Source organism: Pseudopodoces humilis, chromosome 7 (assembly GCF_049639895.1).
Source record: "Pseudopodoces humilis isolate 2021_Gansu_Grassland_sample_001 chromosome 7, ASM4963989v1, whole genome shotgun sequence".
NCBI classification, from domain to species: domain Eukaryota; kingdom Metazoa; phylum Chordata; class Aves; order Passeriformes; family Paridae; genus Pseudopodoces; species Pseudopodoces humilis.
Window position 1 is genome coordinate 41,553,161 of NC_142206.1, and position 23,769 is coordinate 41,576,929.

General features: G+C 42.9%; 1 protein-coding gene across 1 annotated transcript in view; it reads left to right on the forward strand.

Annotated features, from left to right (window-relative positions):
- ADCK1 (aarF domain containing kinase 1) overlaps positions 1-23,769 on the forward strand; it is a 73,906-nt gene that overhangs the window by 30,577 nt on the left and 19,560 nt on the right. Inside the window, exon 5 of the mRNA XM_014249711.2 lies at positions 20,388-20,546. Within this exon, the coding sequence (XP_014105186.1) occupies positions 20,388-20,546 (159 nt within the window). The remainder of the gene's footprint in view (positions 1-20,387; positions 20,547-23,769) is intronic.

Below are 23,769 nucleotides of genomic sequence, written 5' to 3' on the forward strand. Positions count from 1 at the left end.
TGTGCCTCATTGATCCCAGTGAAGCAGCTCGAATACAGTCTCCACAGCAACCTTACCTCATAGCATTCACTTCCTTCGCATGGGCAGTGCTGGGCAATATTTAATTTTAAAGTTACAGAGGGAGGGAGTGTAAAAAAGGTAGAAATGGGAAGAAAGTGATGGAGAGGAAATGGTAACAAGAGAAAGAGAGCAATGATAAAAGAGATAAATGAAGAGAATTACATATATAAAAATAAAGGACCTTGTAAAACTGGGTAGTATTAAAAGCTGATGTAAATGCCTGTATTAATATTTACAAGGTACCAAATCAAGATATTTAAAACCAGAAAGGATTTAGGAACCTAATGCACCAAAGCTGTCATTGCTGGAGCCTAGAGGGTTTAAAAGGGTTGCTTCAGGAACAAATTTGATTTCAGTGTAGCCAGATCCTCAGTATATTTTAAATATGATATACTTTAGCTGAAATATAGGTGGCAGAGTGGAAGGTGGAGTATCAGGGCAGAGAAGAGTGCAGAGAGGGATCCTGAAATTTTCATTCCTGGTGCCAGCATCACACCTGGGAACTTGCAGATGAATTCAAATAGAAGAAAAAAATGGCAATAGGGGAATCTTCTCACGGTGCCTAGGCCTAGTCCTGCTGCTCTTGAATTTGGTGGTAGGACTTCCAGAACTCCTGTCAGGACCAAGAGCAGGGCTCTTTATATGAATCTTAAGTGTAGGCAAGAAGTAATTACATACAGCCTGGATCAGTGCAGAACAAATGGGAGAAAGAGAAACTGGAAATACAGTGATACCCAGGGAGGAATGTGACAATCTAACAAATTAGGCAAGAGCTTGCAAAAGGGCAGGAAGATCAGAAAAGCCAATTTCATGTACAGAAGCATTATATTTTCAGTCAATTAGAAGTAGTCAGCCTTCTGATGTGACCTACTCCTGCAAATGTTATCATGGGCTTGGATCTTTGATAAATGTTTTGTGGGAAAACTGGCTTAAATGGAGACCATGCCAATGGGATGGATGTTTGAGCAAAGACAGAGAATTTGTGAGGTGGATTTCTGGCAGTTCAACATGACTCTGTTGCCCCCACACAAACTTACTTGATACCCTGCTGATGGGGGTCTCCCATTTTAGGCTAGCATCATGGCTGGGGACTGGGAGCTGCAGCATGTATCTCTGATGTAAAGGCAAATGGCATAGGTTTGACACAGAAAGAGAAGCATCATATATGCTGACTAGTGGGTTTTCCTGTCTAATCCTATTTTAAGTCCAGGGCTAGTTTGTGTACCTATCAGGGATCGTTGGGATAAAAATAATCAGTAGTGTGCAAATGCTGGCTTTCTAATCTCAGCCACAGTGGTTTGGATGAGTGATAGTGGGAGGTGATCATTCTCTTGAGTGTTATATGCAAGAGGTTGAGGTGGATGGTGGGATTTGCAGGGTAACACGAGGCAGTAGCAGTGGGAGAGGCTGCACAAAGAAATCTTTGCAATAACTCCTGGAAACTATCACCACTGGGATCACAGAGCAAGAATCTTTTTGGGAGACAGTGGAGATCCTGCAGGTTGGGCTTGTTCTGGGTGTATTCCTTGGAGCAGTTGGGAAAAGCTCTGTTCATAAGAATGGGTGTTAAGATATGAATGAAAGAGTCTCTCCTGCCTCTATTTTTATCTTCCTTGCTTGAACAAAGTTCTGAAAGTGAAAAGGTGTCAAGCGTGGAAAATGAAAGCAAGCCAAATACGTTCTTTCTCTGCAGAACTATTAATGACACAGGGAGAGACAGCTGGTTCAGCTAAGTGCTGTAACTCAACGAAGTGCATGCAGAGCAGAGCCAGGCAACTTCTGGTGAAATGTGGACACCACACATTTTAGGAAGAAAGACTGATGAGAAGCTCTGGAAAATAAAACTTTCAGAGTGGGTGCACCTTAAAAGCACAAAATTTTTGTGTTTAGAAACTAGAAAAGGTGGAAGAAATTTTGACAGCACTGGAATTAGGGACATTTCCTTCCCCTGGTAGGTTTGTTGGAAAGGATTGTCATGTGGCTGTGGGGTACAGGGATACTGGGGAGATGATGCCACTCTGTTCTGATTAAGGACCTTTCACATCACCCCTTGTCATAGGATGTAGTGGTTGCAGAAGGACTTGTCAGCTTATACAACCCTGGTCTTCCAAATATCCTTTGTGCCTTTCTATTGCCTGGCTCCACTACTGTCCAGTGCATTCCCTAATATGGTCTCACTTCTCTGCTACTGCACAGTGCTGTCACAGTTGTGTGTCACTGTGGCATCTCCTTGCTTCACTGTGTACTCTTCTCTGTGCCAACACACACTCTTTCTTGTCCCAAAATACCTCCTCGTGTTGCACATCCAAGTAGGCCATAGCCTACCCACTCAGTGCCACTGTATTACTTCTCCTGTGTACAGCAAAATGTCACTTTTCACATCCTATTGCTCATCAGCTTCCAGCCCATCCTTACACATCGGCATTTTTCAATCAACTTATTGACCTTTTCCCTGGGACTTCTTATTCTCCTTGATATCTTTGTGTCTGTGCCGTACTCATGTATGTTTGTGCCATACTCTACTCAGGCCTTAACTCATGTTGGAGGTAATTTTCCTTGGTGGGAGACACTCCCTTCTTCCCCATCCCTATCCCAGTTCCTGCTTCTTTCTTGCATGTTCCTGTTGGGCAGCTTCTCTAGTCATTGCTCCTGTCTCTGGTGTGAGATTGTTTGGTTGGGGATAAGGGCAAGGATAAAGTTAGCACACCTCCAGCTGAGGGCAGTGTGGTCCCAGGCAGGATCTTTCCCATGTTGATGAGGTGCTTTTGTCGTGTGGCTGCCCAGGTGCTGTGTGTCCAGGCTGTCATTGCTTGGTGAGTGACAGGCTGCTGTAAGGCATGTGACTAGCCATGGGAGTGAATGTCTCTCCTTGTCTCTTGACTTACCTTCACATCTAACAGTTGCTGAAACTGTTGCAGAGGAGTAGAAATGGTTGAAGCTGAGCAGCCTCAGATGTTGTCAGATGAGGGATCCCAAGAAATCCTGACTGCAAGTATCCCTATCTGCATACGTATATATGCCATTGCTGGTGAGTTTGCTGTGCTTCAGGGAAGGCTGAGGCAAAAGAGTTGCAGAGGGAGAACACACCAGTGATTTAAAGCTCTGCTTACAATGCTTGCTTTATTTAAGATGGGAGAAAAGGCTGAGGAGAGCTCAGAGGTCAAGACTTCTCTGCTGAAGCCAAATCATATAAAGGGCTTAAACAGATGGAAAGACAGTCATTTGGAGGAATGTCATTCTAGCTCTGCTTTGTGGAAATGCAGGTAATGGGAAGGAGTTTATAATTGCTTGATTACCCAGCACCTCCAAGGAGACCATCCTTTTCATCCACAGTTAATTGCAGCTTTTACAGGTTGTTGAAGCACTGTTTTGCCATTTGCAAGAAACCTCCCACAGCCATACAGTAAAGGAGCTTGTTGATTGAGCAGGGCAGGATATGTCAATGCTTTGACTGTGATTTATAAACAAAGCACATGTGGTAGAAGAACCTCCTGTGCTGTGATTTGTGAAGGAGGATGCATTTCCACAGTGATGTTTGGAGGATTCAGCCTTGGATTCCTGCTATTGTACCTGGCACAGCCCAGTGCTGTGCAAGTAAGAAACAGATACTTCTTTTCTAAAAATTCATTGTCTTTGCAGCAAAACTGTGGCTAAGAAGAATACTGCCCTTTGTCAAATGTAAGTGTTAGAGACTATACAATATAGAATTTTTGTCAAGTCTCTAAAGGGGAAAATGATGCCTAAAGATTTTTAGCTTTTTATATATTTTTCATAGATTTGTAGCCTTGTGGATTGCTAATACGTGACTGCAGCTCCTAGTACTTTTCCTACCCTTTCCCCCTATATTTTAGAACACTAATCTAACCTTCTAACACATTCCTGAAATACTTTTAGTCTTACTTAAAAAGAGGACCATCAATAAGGACATCTTGTTTTCCAACCAGGATTAGGAGACACAAGAAGTGGGATAGAGAAGCCCCTCTCTATCCAGTGGGACCAATTCCAATGGGGCAATACCCAGGAAAAAATTACCTAACCAACTGCTCTTCTAATTGGACAATATTTAATAGGTATACTAATCAACTAACCTTACAAAAATTGTTGAATTACTGTACCGTATGTGGTTTTTGCTATATTGTGTACCTGAAGGTTTTCAAGTAAAGGTTTGCTATGATATTATCACTCTAATGTTATTTAGGAAGGTTGATTCTCTTTCCAGGCAACACTTTAATTTGCTCCCTGTCTTGGCTTAGGAGTGGTATTCTCTAATTTAGTACTCCAGCTAAAACCAGCTGGGGGCACAAAAGGCAAAGATCACTGGTTGAGATAAGAACAATTTACTGGAAACAGCAATCAGATAAGAAAACAAACAATAACAGCAACAATATTAATAACAAAATAAACAATTTATGTGAAAAGCCCCTGATAATAATACCTAACTGTTCTGTCCACCATTTAACTAGACTTGGAGGAACCCCTTCTCCTTGGAAGAGGAGAGTCCCTTTCTCCTGCCACTGCAAATGGCATGAGGTGGGATCAGGTAACTTTAGGGTCCTGGCCACAACCCCTCCTGGCTATTGCAAAAGATTAACCCTGTCCTGATTGGAACTAGGGCACTCCCAAAGTTCCCAAAGTGTTTTTTGCATTGGGTGTATGAAATATTATTAATCTGTTGTTGAAATGTACCCATATACACCTGGCAGTATGGTCACTGCAGTGATCTGCAGTGATGCTGCATGACCATTTGACAGGGAGGGACAAAAATTGTGTACCCCTGTGTACTGTGATGGGAAAGAGAGAATGAGAGCACAGCAAGGTGCTAATCCCCAGTGCAAGAGACTTCCCTGTCCTTATACTGTTATGAGAGTATGAGAAATAGCAGGAATAGAAAAAATGCTTCTTACTCCTATTTCTGTATAAATTCTTGGTATAGTATGGCAGCCTTTACTGTGACGGTGACAGGGAGAAGGATGGACTTGATTCCCTATCTTCTGGAATAGTCGATGAGCATTTTAAGCTCTTGCAAGACATATGCTTCTTTCTAATTTGCAGAATTATTCAAGCCATGCTCAGCCCTGTGGGAGAGGACCCAGGCCCTCAGTAGGCTGTTGGGTATTACACTGCATGTCCTACAGCATCCAGGGTATTCCCAAAGTAGCATGAGCCACTTTCTGTAGCTGGCTCCATATGGTGCTCTAGAGAAGATTCATTTACTGTGCTAGATCGCAAGGTCTTCATGTCATAATGGTTGCTGCAGGTTCTGTTACGGCTTCAGAAAGCCTTTTCCCAGGCGGGCAGTGTTGTTTAACCCATCCAGGATGCCAGGACACTCCTCCAGTGTTGCACAGCCTTGTGGTTGAGTGCTCTGCCCAAAAGCACTGATGTATGGCACAGTGCACAGTGCCTCCCGTGGTTGCCTGGGGCTGTGGACTGACACAAAATGGCTTTTCTGAACACCCAGGTCTCCTGTAGCTTATGAACCTGGTTCTGTCCTAAAACACCATCTCCAGCAATGCTGTGCTGGCGTGGTCTGTGAAGTGCATCACTGTGCATTACCTCACTAACAGACTCAGGGCAACCAGATCTAGGTCAGCAAGAGCCTCTTTTGCCTGCTATGGGTGTTGTTGGTCAAAGGAAATCTCCTTATTCTGCATTACCCTCCATTACCCACCCACATGGAAGCTGAGCTGTGGCAGGCCATTACTCTGACAGTGTGAGGTGCTGGAAAGTGGGATGGGAAGATATGGCCCTTCTCTCACCACTCTGAGTCTCTTTCAGTACACCCTGCAGGGCTTCCAAGCAGACGTCAATAAAAACCACATTTTTATTAAAACTGTAATGGCAAATAAAAAACCTTCACATTTCTTTCAATAACTTGGGATATAAAAAAGAGATTTTTATCAATTATGAAAAAGATTTTGGCCATAAAAAGGTAATTTAAAGAGTCTGAGATGGATGGCGAATAGCATTAATGTCACCCAGAACAAATGGTCCTGCATTACTCAACTGAAAGGCACAAGTGGCTGCCTGTGCAGGTCCCGCTGCTGCTGCAGCCTCTGCTGTGCTTGCCCTGCCTTGTCTTTGGTAATTGGCCTCAGTGACTGGCAGATCCCAGTGTGGCTGCCTCTACACTGAGCCCTTGTGGGGACAGCAGCTGTCCAGAACTGCTGCTCCAAGGGCAGATTTGGAAAGCAAACAGAGCTTTATGTGCCTCAGGTAGTGAACTTGCTTTGTTTCTTGTGTCCCTGCTCACTCTGTATGCAAACTCCACTGTTACTGACTCTTGCTGTCATGCCAAGGACAGCCTGGTGTCCTTACTGCCAGGGGAGCTTTTGAAGAGCATACTGCCTTTTTCCATGGGTTTTCTCTCCACTCAGAGCTCCTGGGAGAGTTCGGCTGCGTCCTACTCATGGCAACCTCTCCCTGGGTACTCTAGGCCCCACAGTACCTAAGAGACGGGAGGTTTTGAGTATAGATTAGAGGATAATCTTTGACTTCTTTCAAACTAGTAAGATTTACAGTATAGAAGGTTGGACATTTGAAGGACTGTTTTGAGGGCCTTCTGTAAGGAAAAGAAAAACTTCAGATCAGAAGGTGCAATGGGGAATGACCTGGTAAGGAATAGTTCTGAACTGGATGCTTAGTGATGTTTTTTGCCTTCAATTTACAAATTCTTTAGGTGCCTGGGGATTAGTGTATGACATACCTGCATGGAATTTGTTGGCTCAGTGTCTGCAGACGGTAAGCTGTGTTCAGTACAGTTTTCTCAGAGTTTTGATTACACCTGAAGTGTTGCTCTGAAGCAAACACATCTTGGCTGACAGTACACACAACAGCTGTGTCAGACTGTATTCAGTGTCCACATCCTGTAGAGGTGGCGGATGTGCTGCACAGCAATGCTCAGGCCATTGACAGAAAACACTTCTCAGCATGTGCGTAACTCTTCCAATTCCAAACTATTACTGGAAATTGCAGTCTGTAACTGAGATTAATAGTTCTGATTCTTGCATATGGAGACTTTTTTTCCAAATGTGTATTTCCTTTGCTCAGCAATTGCCAGGCATTTCTGACACAGCAGGATCCGTGTAGGGGCAGAAACCTTGAGCTGCTGTGTTGAGGGACTGGCTTCTGTTTCAAAGCCCACTGCTGATACTCTCTGAAATATTCTTGATGATCTGATCTTGACACAGACTGGATTTACTATGCCTGATTTTTCTCTGAGTGAAGAATCCTGTCATCTGCCTGCCTGCCCACTGATCTTCTAATCTCCTGCTTGATGCTGCCTAATCATAATTTCTTTCAGAATTTTACATCTGCATAGTTACTTGGCTCTTGACCCATCAGAAACATGTAAACTTTATGCAGTGAGTTAGGGAACTTTTGGCAATAGGTTATTTGTAGATGAAACAAATGACGTAAGATCAAATAAGGAGTTACAGGGCCTGACCTTGACATATTTGTATTTTTCTAACACACAGAATAGTCACATAGCATTTTTACAAATTTTTGAGATGTACGGTGATCTAATAAGTTTTGTTTTATGGCACTTCTGGGATCTGTTTGACAGGCAGCTCTTGATTCTATGGAAGGATGCTGAGCCATAAAAAACATTTAAACTGTGCTTGCAAGTTTTCTTCCCTGTGAAAAAAACTGGTAGGAGCATTGGAAATTCTCATTATAAGAAGCCACACACTCAACATGCTTTTACATGTTTTGAGGATTGAGGCAAAAATTGGGATCTAAGGTGTCTCAAAATTCTTTACACCATTAGTGAGCAAAGTGTGTTTGTTCCTTATAGGCAGACCACCCTGAGGAAGTTTTCTGATGTTACCTTTGTGAACATTAGGCACATTTTCCACTTATTTTCTGTAAGCTTTGCAGTATTTAGTTTTACAGGATGTGTAGTTCAGAGCCAAACCTTTGAAGCTGTCTGTGACAACTGAAGAAGTAAACTCACATGACCTATTGCTTGTGCCAGGAGAGCTCAGCTGAAGCAAGCCTACAAGTTTCTCCCCTACAAAGCTCACATAACTACTGCGTCTCAAATTAGCAAGTTCTTGAAAAAGGCTCTTCAGCATCAATCCTTCAAATTTCAAATTATTAGTAGAAAATTTAAATTAGTTAGCTCATTTTGGATAATGCATGAAACTGAGGTGGTATCAGTTGTGCGTGAAGAACAAAGCTAACTTTCTCAAGCACCTTATTGGATGTAGCTGATTGGTTCAGGTCTATTAACTGCTATTCCCATTTATCAAGAAAGGCCAGAGCAATTAAAATTACCAGGGCTTGTTAAGAGGGGTTATAGTAAAGAAGTCTGTCCATGTAACTTCTCCCGCCTTGCCCTTTGTAAACTGCTAATGTCTTTGCCCTGGCTGCCAAGAAAACCTATAAGCCAATGCCTCCTCTCTCAGTCCATCTTTTGTCCTTTGGACCATAACCATAACCTAAAATCTTCCTCTTCTGTTTTTTTTTTGTTTTACTGTTTTGTTTTTTATTTGAAAGAAGTGTGAGGCTCATTCTTAATGGGATGTTCTAGCCAAGGCCTTTGCCAGTCCCTTGCAGTCATTAAAACCAGCTCAGGAATTACAGTTCAACTGCTCCAAGATAAACATTTGAGACAGTGGGTGGTTCTCAGTGAGTGAGCAGGAAGGAATAGAAAGGTATGGAGCAGACTGGTTCTGTGGGCCTTATCTCTCTCATGACTACACAACCACAGCACACTGATGACAGTGTGTTGGACTGAGTGTCTCCAGTGACTTAGCATCTTGTACCTGATGAGGGAGGAAGTGCAGCCTGAACACTCTGGGATACTCTGTCCTGGCTTTGCTCTCGATAGGACATGTCTGAAGTGGATCTCTACTTGGCCCTTCTTTGGTGAGGTGAATCCTGGGTTGTAATGAGGTGCTTTTTGAGATGGTTACAGTAGATTGAATCCCCCAAACTATTATCTTCATCCACAGAAGGCAAAATATTTTGAACTGTTGGAAACAGAGCTACGTACCAGTTAGTATTTAGAGCCTTCCTATTATGAGTGCCCTGTTCCTACCAGAGGCTGGCTTTGTTGCTTCATTTTTGAGCTGCATTTTTGAGCCTGAGGGAAGGAAGAAAGGCAGTTGTATTCTGGCTTTAGAATAATGGGTTGCTAGATTGCTTGGAAATGCATGTGAATTAATCAAAATTACCCCCCTAGTTTTGTTTCCGTAGCCTACTTTTGTCCTGGTGACAACCTCTAGCAGTACACACTGGGGATGCCAGAGGAGAACTTACATTCAAGCTGTTTCCCATTGCACCCTGGACTGCCAGCCCTTCCCTTTGCAGTACTTGTCACACTGCAGTGACAGCAGCAATGCTAGGCCTGTAAGTGTAGTTGATTTATGTTAACTGTTGAAACAATAATGTTTAATCTGTAAAGTGCTAATCTATTTTTTATGTTGATTATGAATAGGCCAGCTGTGCCTACTTTACTATTCATGGAGTTTAGTGAACAAGCCCATTTCACAGGCTGGGTTTGGAGGGTAATTTACATGAGAGCAGACACTGCTTTAAGGAAAGCAAGTCAGCTGGGTTACACCAATGAAGCAGGGATTTGGCAGCCCTGCACTAAGATCCGAGGGTAAGGAAAAAAAGCATGGGAGGAAGAGGAGAAAGGCAGATAATAAATGAACTGTAGAAGGAACAGACAGATCAGAGCAGACATGTGAAAAGTAGGGGAAATATGGTCAGGAAAAGAAAGAAAAAGTTGATATTCAGAGGAGAGATTGACAAGAAGGAGACAGGATAGGATGTGGCTGATTTAGCATAGGACTTTTTGCATCAGTGCAGAGAGCTCAGGGCTTCATTGTATGTATGACTGATCATTAGGGATGACCTAATGCATGGTGCCAGTGACCCTATTGGCAAAGTCAGTTTTGGATTTAATTTGTTGTGCAGTTGTGTCTCTTGAGGGACTTTTACTGATCTCTGTACATTTTTTCCAAGAGTTGGCTGCAAAGGATACAAACTCCAGGGCCTCATCCAGACCTCTTTGTAAGTTATTCTACCTCAGCTTCTGCTTAGTCCCTGCACCTTGGTCTCTGTGGTGTGGACTGCTGAATAGCAGTGTCTTTCGCATTGACTTTGTCTGCCATGTATGCTGGTGTTTCAATATCCCATCAGGGCACAGTAAAGGGCTTATGAGCTTTACATCTTCGGCAGAGCTTTACTACCTTTTAAGCATAATTCTTCTAAAGTAGTGACCTTATTATATCCTTTTCTTGATAGCAGTTCAGTTCAGGCAGGGCTGCCCACATCTGCCAGACTGCGTGTACTTCCAGGTCCACTTCAGATCCCTACTCCTACTTCCCTGTTCTATTAATCTGGGGCAGTGTTGTGCATCAGTAAGACTTCAGGCCTGTTTGTATCTATGTAATTATAACCAAAGCCAGAGGAAAGGATATAACTGGGCAGAATCTGTCTGGGACTGGGCTTTGCCCTCTGCATGTCATCATTGTGTGCTGTGCCTCTGTCCACCCTGGTGACAGGCTGCTGGATCATCCAGTGCTGCTTCTGTCATTCCTGCTCTTTGTCCCAGGTGATGAAGATCATCAGAGGGCTGGAACACCTCTTCTGTGAGCACAGGATTAGAGAGTTGAAGTTGTTCAGCCTGGCAGAGGATTGGGGGAGACATCATAGCACCTTCCAGTACCTAAAGGGGACCTACAAGAGAGCTGGAGAGATACTTTTATGAGGGTGTGGTAGTGATAGGACAAGGGGGAATGACTTCAAACTGAAAGATAGTAGGTTTAGGTTAGATATTAGGAAAAAATTCTTTTCTGTGGAGGTGGTGAGGTGCTGGAACAGACTGCCTAGAGAAATTGTGTCTGCCACATTCCTAGAAGTGTTTAAAGCCATGCTGGATGGGGCTTTGAACAACCTGGTTTAGTGGAAGGTGTCCCTGCCCATGGCAGGGAGGTTTGAACTAGGTGATCTTTAAGGTCTCTTCCAGCCCAAACCGTTCTATGATACTACAAAACAAAATGTAGTACTGTCTTGCACACACACTGCAGGAACCCTGCACCCTGCAACCTCCTCTTTGCACACCCTGCCTCTGCACACACACAAACACCATCCTGATCCTTTTCTTTTTTGCCTCTATGTGGATGGGTTTTACCTACAATTCCCCACACAAGCTGTGTACACAAATGCCCTGCTCCATGCTTCCTTTTTTATTCTGTGCTCAAGACTTGGCACAGCTTCAGTTCCTGACCAAATCCTTGTACCTGACCTCTTCCAAACATCCCCTCATCACACTCTGTATAGTCACATAAAACTGTCCATACACATTCCACCCCCCCCCCCCAACTCCCCTGCCTTGTCTTATACACTTATTGAAGCCCCCAGGCTTTCAAAGCTGAATCAGAGGCATTTTAAGATGAAGCACAGGTGATGTGTGTTCCTGAAGGTCCCCATATATCCTCAGGCACTGGCAGCTGGTTATTTCTCACAGGACTGCTGCTGTTGTGCAGGCTTACTGCTGACAAGGCCCTTGGGGCATCTCTGCAGTCCTCTCTGAGCCTCCCCCTGCCTGGCTGTGACTAACATGGAGCATGTTTGTTGTGTCTCCTTGACCCTTTCCTACACAGGTTTCAGCCAGTGCATGGCAGGGATGTTTATATCTGGAGTCAAAATGGTCTTGGAAGTTCATTTGCTTCTGGGCGTTTTCTTAAATCTAACCTTCTTGCTTATGTGCCAACTGGCCCCATCTCTGTGGCATTTCAAGTGAGGCTTCATCCTGAAGAAGAATTTTTTTACATTGAGAACTACCAGTCATGGGAACAACTTCCCTAGGGATGTAGTAGAGACCTCATCACTGGAGATTTTCAAGATGTTACAATCTCTTTTAGGCTTCCTTTCCCATGAGAAGTTAAACCAGACCATCTTTTGACGTCACTTCCAACCAGAGCTGTTCTATGATTTGATGATTCTTTACAAATGTTCTGTCTTTGTACCAGGCTGCTGGCATCTGTAGGGGTGATGCATCATTTGGGAATGTCTTTAGGGATTCAGTCAAGGGGTTCTGTGTGTTGGGGACCTCCACGTATTTTACTAATGTGTGGCTCAAGAGAAATGTGAACTTTGAGGGGATGGGGGACAATCGGCTTGTTTTCATCTGTCATTTGTGAGCATTAGCACTTTATGTCTGTTATCAGAGTCAGACCTCGAAGTCAATGTTGATGACAAGGTCAAGGCTGCAGGCCTGCTTGACAGAAAGTTGGTGACATTCTCTGTTGTGTTAGGAAAGGAGATAGAAGGTATGGTTTGACTTTTTTTTTAGAAGATTAGGAACTATACTTTAGCTTTGTTGAATGTGAGCAAAGATGTGACTGTGTGAAAGATGACTGAGAAACAGTCTGAAATGGTAGTTTGGCTAGAAGTAGGCTGATGTAGAGTACTGAGCCAGAACTACAAATCAGCAGAAAGGAAGTGGGAATTTTATGTGAGCTGTTACCCAGATGCAGTGGTGGGGGTAGAGGTTGTGAGCAGAGCTTTGTGTAACATCTCCATCTGGGAAAGGGATAAGCCAGCTGCTCAGATATACTAAGAGAGCCATTAAAAGAGCAGAAGGCTGAGGGGACTCTTCCCTTCCTTAGGAGGCTACTGGGATGTTCCTGCTATGTTAGCACTTTCAGCTCTGTTGCTTGGGAGCTGAAGAGCTGCAAAGAACACAGAAAGCCTTAATAGAAAGGGACCATGCTCTACTTCAGCCATGGAATAGGAATCCCTTTGGGTAGATGGGACGCAGCAAAGAGTTGTCTTCTGCTGTGCTTCCACTGTGCACTGATGTTGGAAATGAGACCCTCCTTTGTTAGCAGGGGGAGGAAAGAGAAAGAATGCTTTCAATTAAAATACAAAAGGTGGCTGGGAGTGGAGTTGTTGTGTGCTCTTGAAAGACTGTGATTCCAGTCTGTCTGAACAACTGAGAAGCATGGCTCCATCCTCACAGACAGGAGAGATGCAGAGGAAGTAGTATTTCCCCAAAAAGTCAGAGAGAAAAGAGTGGATTTAATGAACATTGATCAACTGGGAGAAAGATAAAAAATTAAATGGAGCATTTGTATGTTCAGGGGAAGAGCAGGGAAGCATCTGCCCCATATCCTGCACTGTTGGAGTGAATAAGTAGCTCACAAAGCACTATTTTCTTTTTCAGAATGATGGAATGGATAGCAAACCGGATTATATATGTACATACACACCTTGGCTTTACTTTGCTTTGGTCTGTGGATTTTGCATAGGCTATAAGATACTTATGTCATGCAAAATAGAGTGCACAGTGACATTGTTTACTGTGCACATAGAGAGACTGTACTTTTACATCTTCCCTTTCCACACAAACAGAAGTCAACAACAGTTGGTGGACTCTTGCTTGACCATTAGGATAAGGAAGCACTCGCTGCTGTTGGAGGCCAGTCACAGACAGGCTGGGATGCAGAAATGGTTTAGGGTATCAGGAAGATTACTAGGTGCACAAGATGTTGTATTCTAAGATGGAAAGAAGTGGGATGCTGAACAGGCCACAGGTCATTGTGCTAATTAACTGCATGTAGAGACAGAAAATAAGCATTTTCTCAATGTTCATGTCAGTGTTAGACGGACTGTTAATCCCTTTGTTATCACTTCAGGATTCTGAGGAAATAGTTGATTCAGTTATGCAAGGTTCTTCCACCTTCCATCTTCTCCACAAGGAAGTGAACTGGACTTGCAGCTTAAAATTATGATGTAGCTTCCAACAGCAAAACCTTTCCCTTGGTAATGGACATTTCTGAGAAATATAATTTCTTGGAATGTAATTCTGTGTATGAGATTATAGACGTGGGGGAAAACTACCTGTATAGAATACTTTGTCCAGGAATAATGTTCACACACACGTGGATGGATAAGAAACTTGTTTGGAGACATCCCAGCTTTGCTATTTCCTTTCTCTGGTGTCATCTATATGCTTCTGCTACCAAAGATGTTGTGCTAGCCCTGCAGATGATATCTGGACTCTGCTTTCTTACAACTTATCTTGATATCTGTCTTACATCAGAAGTTTATTGTGCAGTTTCTCTGCTTTCAGAGTGCTTTGTGAAACCAGCACCTGGACAAAGAACAGCCAGATGAAGCTAAACACAGAAGAGGCTGTGGTGAAATGCTATTAGAAAACCTGTAGAACTCCCAGCTGTTGAAAGCATCTCTGGGTACTGAGCTAATCTCTTAATCCTGTGTCTCTGGAAGGTAGTGGGACATCCAGTAACTTAATTGGTGAAAAACATTTATCTCCTTGTGCCAGTCAGGAGGATTTTCCTGAGCCAGTTATGTTCCAGTCTGGCTATGACAGTCCTTGCTTTTGTTAGGCTGAATGTTTTTTATTTGTGGGAGCCATGGATATGAGGTCCACCTCACACACACGGCCTCAGGAGACACACATCTGCTCTGTCTGCTCATTGCTCTTACTGCCTGTTGTAGCTGTCACCACTGAGATCCAGGTTTCGATCTGGGATGAGTGATAGTCTCAGACAGTTCTGCCTTGTCTTAAGGATCTGACTTACTCAGGAAAATAAATGAAGCTAACATGAGTGTGTCTGAGCACAGACTATTATGCAGGAGTCATCAGGGAAGGAATAAAGGTGCTTCTCCTCAAGGTATAGCTCTGTAGTAATTAAAGGTACTATAGCAAGTAAAGTAGACTGATACTATTGCTGCACAGCTCAGTGGATGGATATGATGAATATTAAGAGTGGCTTCATGTAAGCTTTTCAACTGCTTGTCTAGCCAAAAGAGACTACAGAAAAAGGATCATAGGTGAGCAGAACAGGAAGTAGCCAGGATCCTGGGTAGCAGACAATGAATGAGTGAGCAAACATTGGTCTTTGGCTGAGGGGGATCAATGACTTTTCCCTTAGCAGAGTTCATTTTCTCTAGCACTAAACACTGAGAAATGCTGTTGGCAGGATCCCAGAGAAGGTTCTCAGGGTTTTAGCAGGTAGAGGGCTGCAGAGGTCCAAAGTGGTGGTAGGTAACAAAAACAGGAAAAAGTGAACTTCACACCCCACCTGAGTAACAGCCCTTTTTCTAGAAGAAAAGCTGATGGTTGATGGACAGCACCGATTTTGAGCTATTTTTGTGAAACGTTAGCAGTGATTAATGACATTAGTGGTGATTGGCATGCCAGGAGCAAATGTGTACCAGTGGCACATGACATGTTTGTGGCTGTGTGAAGTAACTGTTGTATATGTATTATACAGGTAGGTTTTTAAAATCAAAGCTAAAAATTTGGTCCTTATAAATTAGGCAAAGGCAGATTTCTAGTTGTATTGACAGCCCTAATTCTGCTCATCACAGCATGAGCGCTGTGACATGGAGTGGCCCAGCATCATATGGGATATCAAGGAGAAACAATGTTAGACCTCAGCTCTCCCAAATTCTAGGCAGGCACCTTATTGCATATCTCCCCCTGAAAAGAACCACCTTACTTTTCCATCCAGTACACTGAAAGATGCAGGGGTTTTCTGTAATAAGCCATAGGTAGTTGTTGCAGTGCATGAGAACACACACATACCTTTACCAACATTCATTTGGATGCAGCATATACCTCTTTATATATGTGCACGTAAGTCTAAATGTAATAGGAACAGCAGCGAATCCATTGAATTGAATCCATACTATTCTGTATACATCTACAATATTATTAAAAATACCAAATTAATAAATACATGTTCTTGACAGATGAATTTAGAAACCATCAATTAAGCTTGGCATTCATTAGGTGGGGAGAAGTCCAATCAGATTTCACTGACTCAACAAAGCTGCCTATAAATTGTGGGCTTTTTGTTCTGACGTTTGATGAATTATTCTTCATAATCCACTGTCTACTGCGATAAATCTAATCTTTCAGTTTTTGCTGTCTTAATAATTCTTAGAGCAACACTGTGACATTTTGTTTTTGTAAAGGGGATAGAAAGGCTGGGACAATGGAAAAAAACCCTCACTTGCTGTCTGGGAAGTATATTACTCTATACTGAGGTAATATTTTTCTCACACCTAGAACTCTGGTTTTGCAGACTTGGAGGGATCAGTGAGACCTTAGCAACATACGCCATTATGTGTCTCTTGTTGAAAAGATGACCAGCCTAGGATGTGGTTCACATTCCTTAAACCAGGAAGGTCATTCAGATTTCTGAGAGCAATAGCGTACTAGTTTTGGTAAAGTGAATTCCAAAAGTTAAGAATGCCTTCTGTTGTTAGTGATCCTGCATCTCACTGCTCCCTAAATCTGTCTTGAACAAACTGCTGACACATGGGCAACATTCATCACAGTGGCAGAGCAGAGCCACCTCATCTCATGTAGAAGATACTATATAGTGTTGGGCTGGAGAAGGGCTCCATGACTTAGGCTCCTGCTCCAGAGTACCGTGCTAGCAGCCTTTCTGGAGCGGGAAAAGAGCATACCTCTCCGTGAAGTGGGCAAATTGAAACCAGGCAGTAATATGCCATCATTTGCTGCAGCACATGGATATAAAAAGGTTTGGATTAAGAGGCAATATATTTCAAAAGAAATTAGCTAGCAAGACATGCACATTTAACTTTTATGGGTTAGAGATTAAGATACCAGGCTGGAACTTGGGATATCTGAGTTAAATCCCAGCTCTGTCAGACTTCTCAGAACATGCTAGGCAGGTCGTGTAAGGTAATACTTTCAGAAAGGACTCAGGATTTGGGAGTTTAAATCCAATTGATTTCCAGTATCTTCCTAAGTGTTTAAGGATAGGATTCACAAAAAATACTGAGGCATCCTTATACCCAGCATTGTGGCATCAGGTAGTATGTGCTGCAGACCATGGGAAGAACAGCTGTGCTTTGAGAAAGCACTTCAGCATGTGAGGAAGCCTGTAGCTGACATCTGGGAACTCCTAGAAAGCGTGAGTTTGTGCAGGGCCCGTTGCGACTGTGCACATCATACCATGGCCCTCTGGGCTTAATGTGGTCTCTAGCTGCAACCTCAGCATGAATACATACTAGTAAATGTGTAAGTAGATAGATCCTGTTAGAGCTTTTATATCAGTTCCTTGAGGTGTGAATACTAATACCAACAATCATGCATATTTTGTGTATTTAAAATTAAATGAGCTTCATTCTTTAGAATTAAACAATAAGGGCTGTGTTTCCAGCAAATGAAGTACAGTGCACATTCATTTGCTGGTGCAGCACATGCATGATGGGGACCTGTGCAGAAGGAGTGAGGGAAGCCATTGTGTGCAGGGACACCACTCACCTGTACGGCTGTAAACCTGCAGCTGGCTGTCCTATTCCTTTAAAAGAGAAGCCCTAAAGTTCCTTTTAAACCTGTATTAAACCTGTCAGGAAACTATGCTTGTTTCATCTCCTGCCAGGATTACAGATGGTAACAGTGAGTTTGATGAGGCCATTTGAGACCAGCTGTAGCCTGGAAAAAACTTGAGAGTTCCTTAAGTCAGGTGGACTCCAAGAGTGTCCCAGACCTTTGTTTGCTAATTATCCATCCTGGAAATGACAGTTTTTTTTAAGGGTGCTTGTGAGCAGTAAGGGTCTGCAGCCTGTTCCAAGAATTCCCTGCTTGCATGAAATGGGTGCAGCCACCTTCCCTGGGAAAGAGCCCACTCCCTGGCAGGCAGTGTGGTTATCAGGCTCACCTCTGCTTCCATATCATACCGCCTCTTGCTTGCTTTTGCCTGTCTGGGACACACAGCCTGCAGCAGAGGCATTAGCTACCTCCAGTGAGCTGAGAAAAGACAATTCCATAATGAATGAGGGTCATTTGCTAAGTGGGGGGTCCTGGAGCCCTGCCATAATTGTGCTTCCGCTTTATCTCAGCCTCACACCTGCTCACGTAATGGCTCAGCTGAGATCTGCTCCCTCCCCCTGTGTATGCTCTGCCCTTCTTCCCCTGGGGTATCCATCAATTCTGTAGCCCTGTTGCAATACCTCACCTTCCTGTCCTTGTCTGCAGCCTGTGAATGTGCACAAAATTGCCCTGGAATTGTGGGAGGGCCACTGGGTTGGCTCTACTGGACATCACTGTTAACCTGACTTCCATGTCCTAAGTAGCAAGTTTTAAAATGAAACTCTTCTATCCCAAGTAACTCCTAGATGCAGCTTTCTTCCATTATGTTTCTTTAGAAAACTTAGTCACATGATAATGAGGTATGTATTATTCCTGACAGAGGGAACATGTGCATCTTTTCTTTCCACTGCATGCATTCAGTACTGGTGAATATGGCTGGATTGACAGTGTAAGCAATTAAGAGGTTTTGAAATCCAGAGCAGATGGAATTTTATCCAATTTATATATGATCTTACTATAAATGTACCTTATTGGATTCAAGCCAGTGAACTCCCAGATCTGTGTTTTAACCTTTGGAGGATGTTACCCAGCCTGTTGACAATTAGAGTGGTAACCACTTCGTAAAAAGGTACATCCCTCTGATACAGGGATGTAGGGTAGTGAGAGAATTGAAGAAAGCCCCAGCTTGACCTCATGTGGCAAGTTCTTTGTTTGCATTTTTTTCTTCCTTGTGGGATCTTACAGCCCAGCAGGCTCTTGGCTACCTTAAATCTTTACCCTTAACAGATCCTCTCTTCAGGCAATACATACACTTCACATAAAGGTAAAAGTCCCTGTGTCTTGAACACATTTTCTCTTGAGACACAAATGTCAATGGGTTTGAATTATGGACCTGCTGTAATTAAAAACCACATAACTAGTTGTTTTTAAATGCAGTTGTTTTACTTAATTGATTTTGCCGCCAGGACCAAAGAGAATTAATTAAATAAATAAAATGCACCTTCCTAGTGAATTACTGGAGGCAGCTGAGTCTGTGTTGGTATCTAATTACTGCAAATGCTCCAGTTTGTTGCTAGCAGTAGTTTTCTGTGGAAGGAGCTGGGAGAGAAGGGGTAAGGTGGTGTGGGAGGGGGTTCATTCCTTGGCAGCTGCAGGAGGGAACAGGCTGCTCCTTGTAGTATTTTTCTTCCTTTTCAGCAGAAGAGTATTCGTTTAAAGCTTTGCATGAAGACTTTGCTTAGAAGGTCTTTATTCATATTTAATTGCTAGGTTGCTGCAGCTCCCATCTTTAATTACCTTTTAAAAAGCAGGTTATAAAAATGCACTGACATTCTTTCTTTTTTGTTACTGCATAAATTACAGGCTTCTCAACTGCTCACTTGAAATCAGTTGAGCCCGCGAGAAGTGTAGGACAGGTTCCCTTTGCTGACTTCTGGAAACCTCAGAGCTTATGTTCACCTTGCTCTACAGAGCAGGACAAAAATCCTCAACTAGCATTACATGAACTATGCCTGAATCCACATATCTGTGCTGGCCCTTCCTGTGAGCTGACTGACTGTGTGGAGGGGCCTGGCTTGTTAGCTAGGCTGAAATTGCACTGCCTTGGTTGTAGTGTTTGCAGAGCCTGTGCTGCCTGGTGCTGACAAGAGTTGGTGCTCTCTAGCATGGTGCTCTGTTATGCAGGGCAGAGGCCTCTGCCCTCTCCCATTGCCTCACCCATGTCTACCTTGGATTTTGCTTCCTGGACCTGCTTCTGGTAAATCTATTTAATCTACAACTTTCGTTGTAGTCTAGTCCTGGATTTCTCAGCCAGAGCTTCTAATAATTTCCTCTCCTGCTCACCAAGTGCTTTTCTGTCTCTGATTGGCGCTTCTTCTGAGTTGAGAGCACTGGTTACTTTTACAGAAGGTGTGACAAAGTCCATCACATTAAACAGGCCAAGCTGTCGAGGTTGAAACAGCAATTTTTGTCCCCCTGCCCTGAATGCTGCTGTTAACCACTGCTCCCAGTCATGTGCTGGCTTTCACCAAGTGAGCTAGCTGCTGCTACTGTAATGCACAGGAATACACACTGCTAGGTTTCAGGGGTGGTGGTGGGTGGTATTAAATATCTGCAAAAGAAATACGTGCAAAGGAACAGCTGTTGGCTTCTGCACCCAGGATGCTGACCATAATCATTCCAAAACATTTTCAGGACAGCCCAAAGAAGTCTCTCTCATACTACCTGGCCACTACAAGTCCAAGATGAAACATATTGCTGGGACTCTGTCACATGTTTCCATGAGCAGAGTATCTCCAGGGCACTTGCGCATTTGGCAGGCTTCACTCAGAGGCCAAACAATGACAAGGCTAAGGGAGGGGACAGAAGAAGGATGAAAGGGCTGAGTCTGTCCAGCTTTGGCACAGGAACTCTCTGGCCTGTGGGCAGGGCTTTCCTGAGAACAGCCTCTGTTACCCCAAGCTGATGCCTCTTTCTCTTCTTTCGGCAGATAAAAGAGCTCTTTATGAGTTTTGAGGACACTCCCCTGGGAGCAGCATCACTAGCCCAGGTACACAAAGCAGTGCTGCAGGATGGGAGAACGGTGGCAGTGAAAATCCAGCACCCCAAGGTCCAAGCTCAGAGCTCCAAGGATATTTTGCTCATGGAGGTAAAACTACCGGTTGACATCAACTTACAGAACAATTGCCACTGAAACATATAAGGACCACATTCACCCATGGTGTAAGCAGGTATAACAACACCAATCTGTGGCTTTGAAACCTCCACAGAGATCAATGCTCTCTTGCAGGATTAATACAGAAAACTGGTGAGGATTGCAGTGCTGGTGATTTTGTGGATGGAGACTGAACAAAAGGGTAAGAGGGAAGGAGGGCAGAAGGAGAAGACAGGTAAAGATAAATGACATCATAGTAAGTCCATGTAAGATTTAAGAAATAGAGAGTCCTCAAGTCTCTTTACAGCCTGTGTGCCCCTTAACTGGTTTCAGTTCTCTTGTAGTCAGGGCTGTGTGGCCAAGGAAAATCACAGTCCATGATTAGCATGTTTTTTTTTTGATTAAATTCTGTTGTGGATTCAACAGTGGATGAGGTTGCTATGATTCAGTTTTGTTTCTTGATCAGCTCTGTAATGCTGAACTGATTCATGGTAGAAACAAAAACACTAAAATACGGAGAGGTTCACCCAACAGGGGCAAATATACAAATGAGGAATTCACCTGGGAAAATGTTTCAATGTGTATAGAACAGGAAATGGACACAGGGCTGAGGTGGAGGAGATGGGAAGGATTAGGTCTGTAAGTGGTAACACTAAAGCTTTTTGCTCTCCTAAAAAAGCATATATATATATATATATATATATATATATATATTTGTGTGTCCGTATATACAGTAAGTGCACATTAATTGGCAGATGGGTAGGTCCATGGTACTAAAGAAGTGAAGCTGAGGAGTTCTGGTCAGTGTTTGGAGGGTATTGCTCATGCAGTAACACTTCTCCGTCACTGTGAAGAAGATCAGAAATCAAAAGTTCTGCCAGCAACCTCTCAGAGTACCACATAACTAAAGCTTCTCTAGGCAGTTAAAATACCCTGCTTTGAGCAGTCCTGGCTAGTCTGCATAGCAGCACAGCTGGTTCCAGCTGGGGAACATGAGTTTGCAGCTGAATATTTAATTTGAACTCATAGTGAAAGAAATTTTTGGGTTCCAAAGAGATGTCCCAGTAAGATAGGATCTGTCTGTTTCAGTGCTGGCTTGAAAACACAGAATTGTTTGAACTGGCTTTGGGTCCAGCTATAGATTTGAATTTGATTCAGATCTTCTCCAGGACTCACTGCAGTGATCTGCCCAATGAATTTGCTCCTGTGAGTCATCATATGCACAGCACTTCTCAGGCGGCTTATGACATCCTTCACTCCCTCCCAAAACAAGGTGGCAGAAAAAGAGCAGTCAAGGATTAAGGATGAGCAGGTAATGAAAGAGTATGGGATCAGGGCAATAAGAGGATTCTGTGTGAATGACCCAAACCTGTGTTTACCTTGAGACATTTGCCCTTCTGATAGTGAATATCACAGAAACATATCTCCTCACACCATGTTGCTGTGATTGCTGATTATACTGGTAAGAGACATTTAAACAAATTATTTTAGAATGATTCCTGTCTTTTCTGGCTTTAAACTATTCCTCTTGGAAAACTTGAAGCTAAACCAATTTATTTTCTTTTGGTAGTTTAGTACTGTCTTTCTTGTACAGACAGTCTGGTTTACCATCCACATGTTGTATATAAATAGGTATTAGGAAAATAGCTCAGAATATGACACATGTGGTTTTCTTTATAAAAGGTCTCTCTTGTGGAGTCTTGGCTTACTTGTATCATATCCTTGTGTGGGACTGTTTTTGTGTAGACTGCATAGAAAGCTAGGTCACATGCTAATGTTCTGGTCCTTTAAGAATCAGACAGACATTGAAGCTAGGTAAAGAGGTTAATTTAAATATTGATGGAGATGGTCTCATTTAGAGACTGATCGGAAAGAATCTGAACAAGAAAAGGAAAATTCATAAATTCACTTGAGATTTCGTAGCATCAATTGCTGACTCTTTAAAAATCAGTGCAGCATCTGATAAACCCAGAGAGAGATACCTCACTGCTCTCTATATATCAATAATTATTTCAAGACCATATGTCAGAAAAGGGGTAGGCAAAATACTTGTTAGGATGTCCCTGCTGATAGTCAAGTTGGCAAATTTTTTGAAAAAAGCATTTGAAGAAAGTGAAAAAAAATGCATTAATTTTGTCATGTCAGGCACCAATGAAATAATCTTGGAGATCCTCTGAAGTTTATGTTCGTGTTCATGAAGATCGCTGGTTACATTTCATTTGGGTGACATAAATTTGAAAGGATTTATGCCTCTAGATGTAGCAGTAAAAAGTACAATTCAGTAGTGTCTGGAACCTGGTGATTACATTTTTAAAGGAACATTGAGTTTGCAACTGACATTTAGATAAGAGAAGTTGAGACAGGGTGGAGAACAAATGTTGTCACACAACTGAACGGGAGCAGTGATGGTTCATAAAATTATTTTTGTCATACATTTCAATGATGGCAGCTTCCTGTGTGTACTTTAAATGTTCCTCCTGCAGTGCAGGAGTTCCCACCTCTGTGGTGAAGATCAAGAAGGGGAAACTGCAATAACACACACTTAAAGGCCTGTTTCTGTTTTCAGATAAATGTGCAGAACAGGTGAAATGAAGACAGCAAAGTGCCATTTTTATGTTTTTTTTACTTGTTTTATGACTCAGTTAAAAACAGCTAAACAAATTTTTTACTTCAGGTGGAGAAACTGTCCCTTTGTTTGAACAGAAAGCATACTTGGCTGCTGTGCAGCTTTGATTATGCCATCCAATTGTGTAATGTTGATTCACTCACCCTTAAATGTTGCTTCAATCAAATGTTTTTGGCTGAGATTTTCAAGATGCTGTGTCACTGAATATCTAATCCCTTTAAGAAGAAGAGCATTCCATGTGGTGGATATATGATATTTGGAAAATACTTCAGCCTTGTGAGAATGGCTTTGCCTGATGCTGAAGAGCAACTTGCCCTCTGACCCCCACCAGAAGTGTTACTTAAAGATGTGTAGCCTACTAATTGTATCCAAACTCCACTGTCTTCTTTGAACTGCCCAGAGGATTTTCTCTGCTCAGCAGTGGAAGTAATAAAGAGGTGACAAGTCTTACTTTAGATCTTCCTCATCTACATTATCTGAGATCTGTTCAAATGAAGCCAAAGAGTGACTTGTAGAATTATAGGACTCAGAAGAAAGTGTTGCTCCAGGGCAACACTCTTGGTGAGATCTGGTCATGTGGTCTCTTCTCCA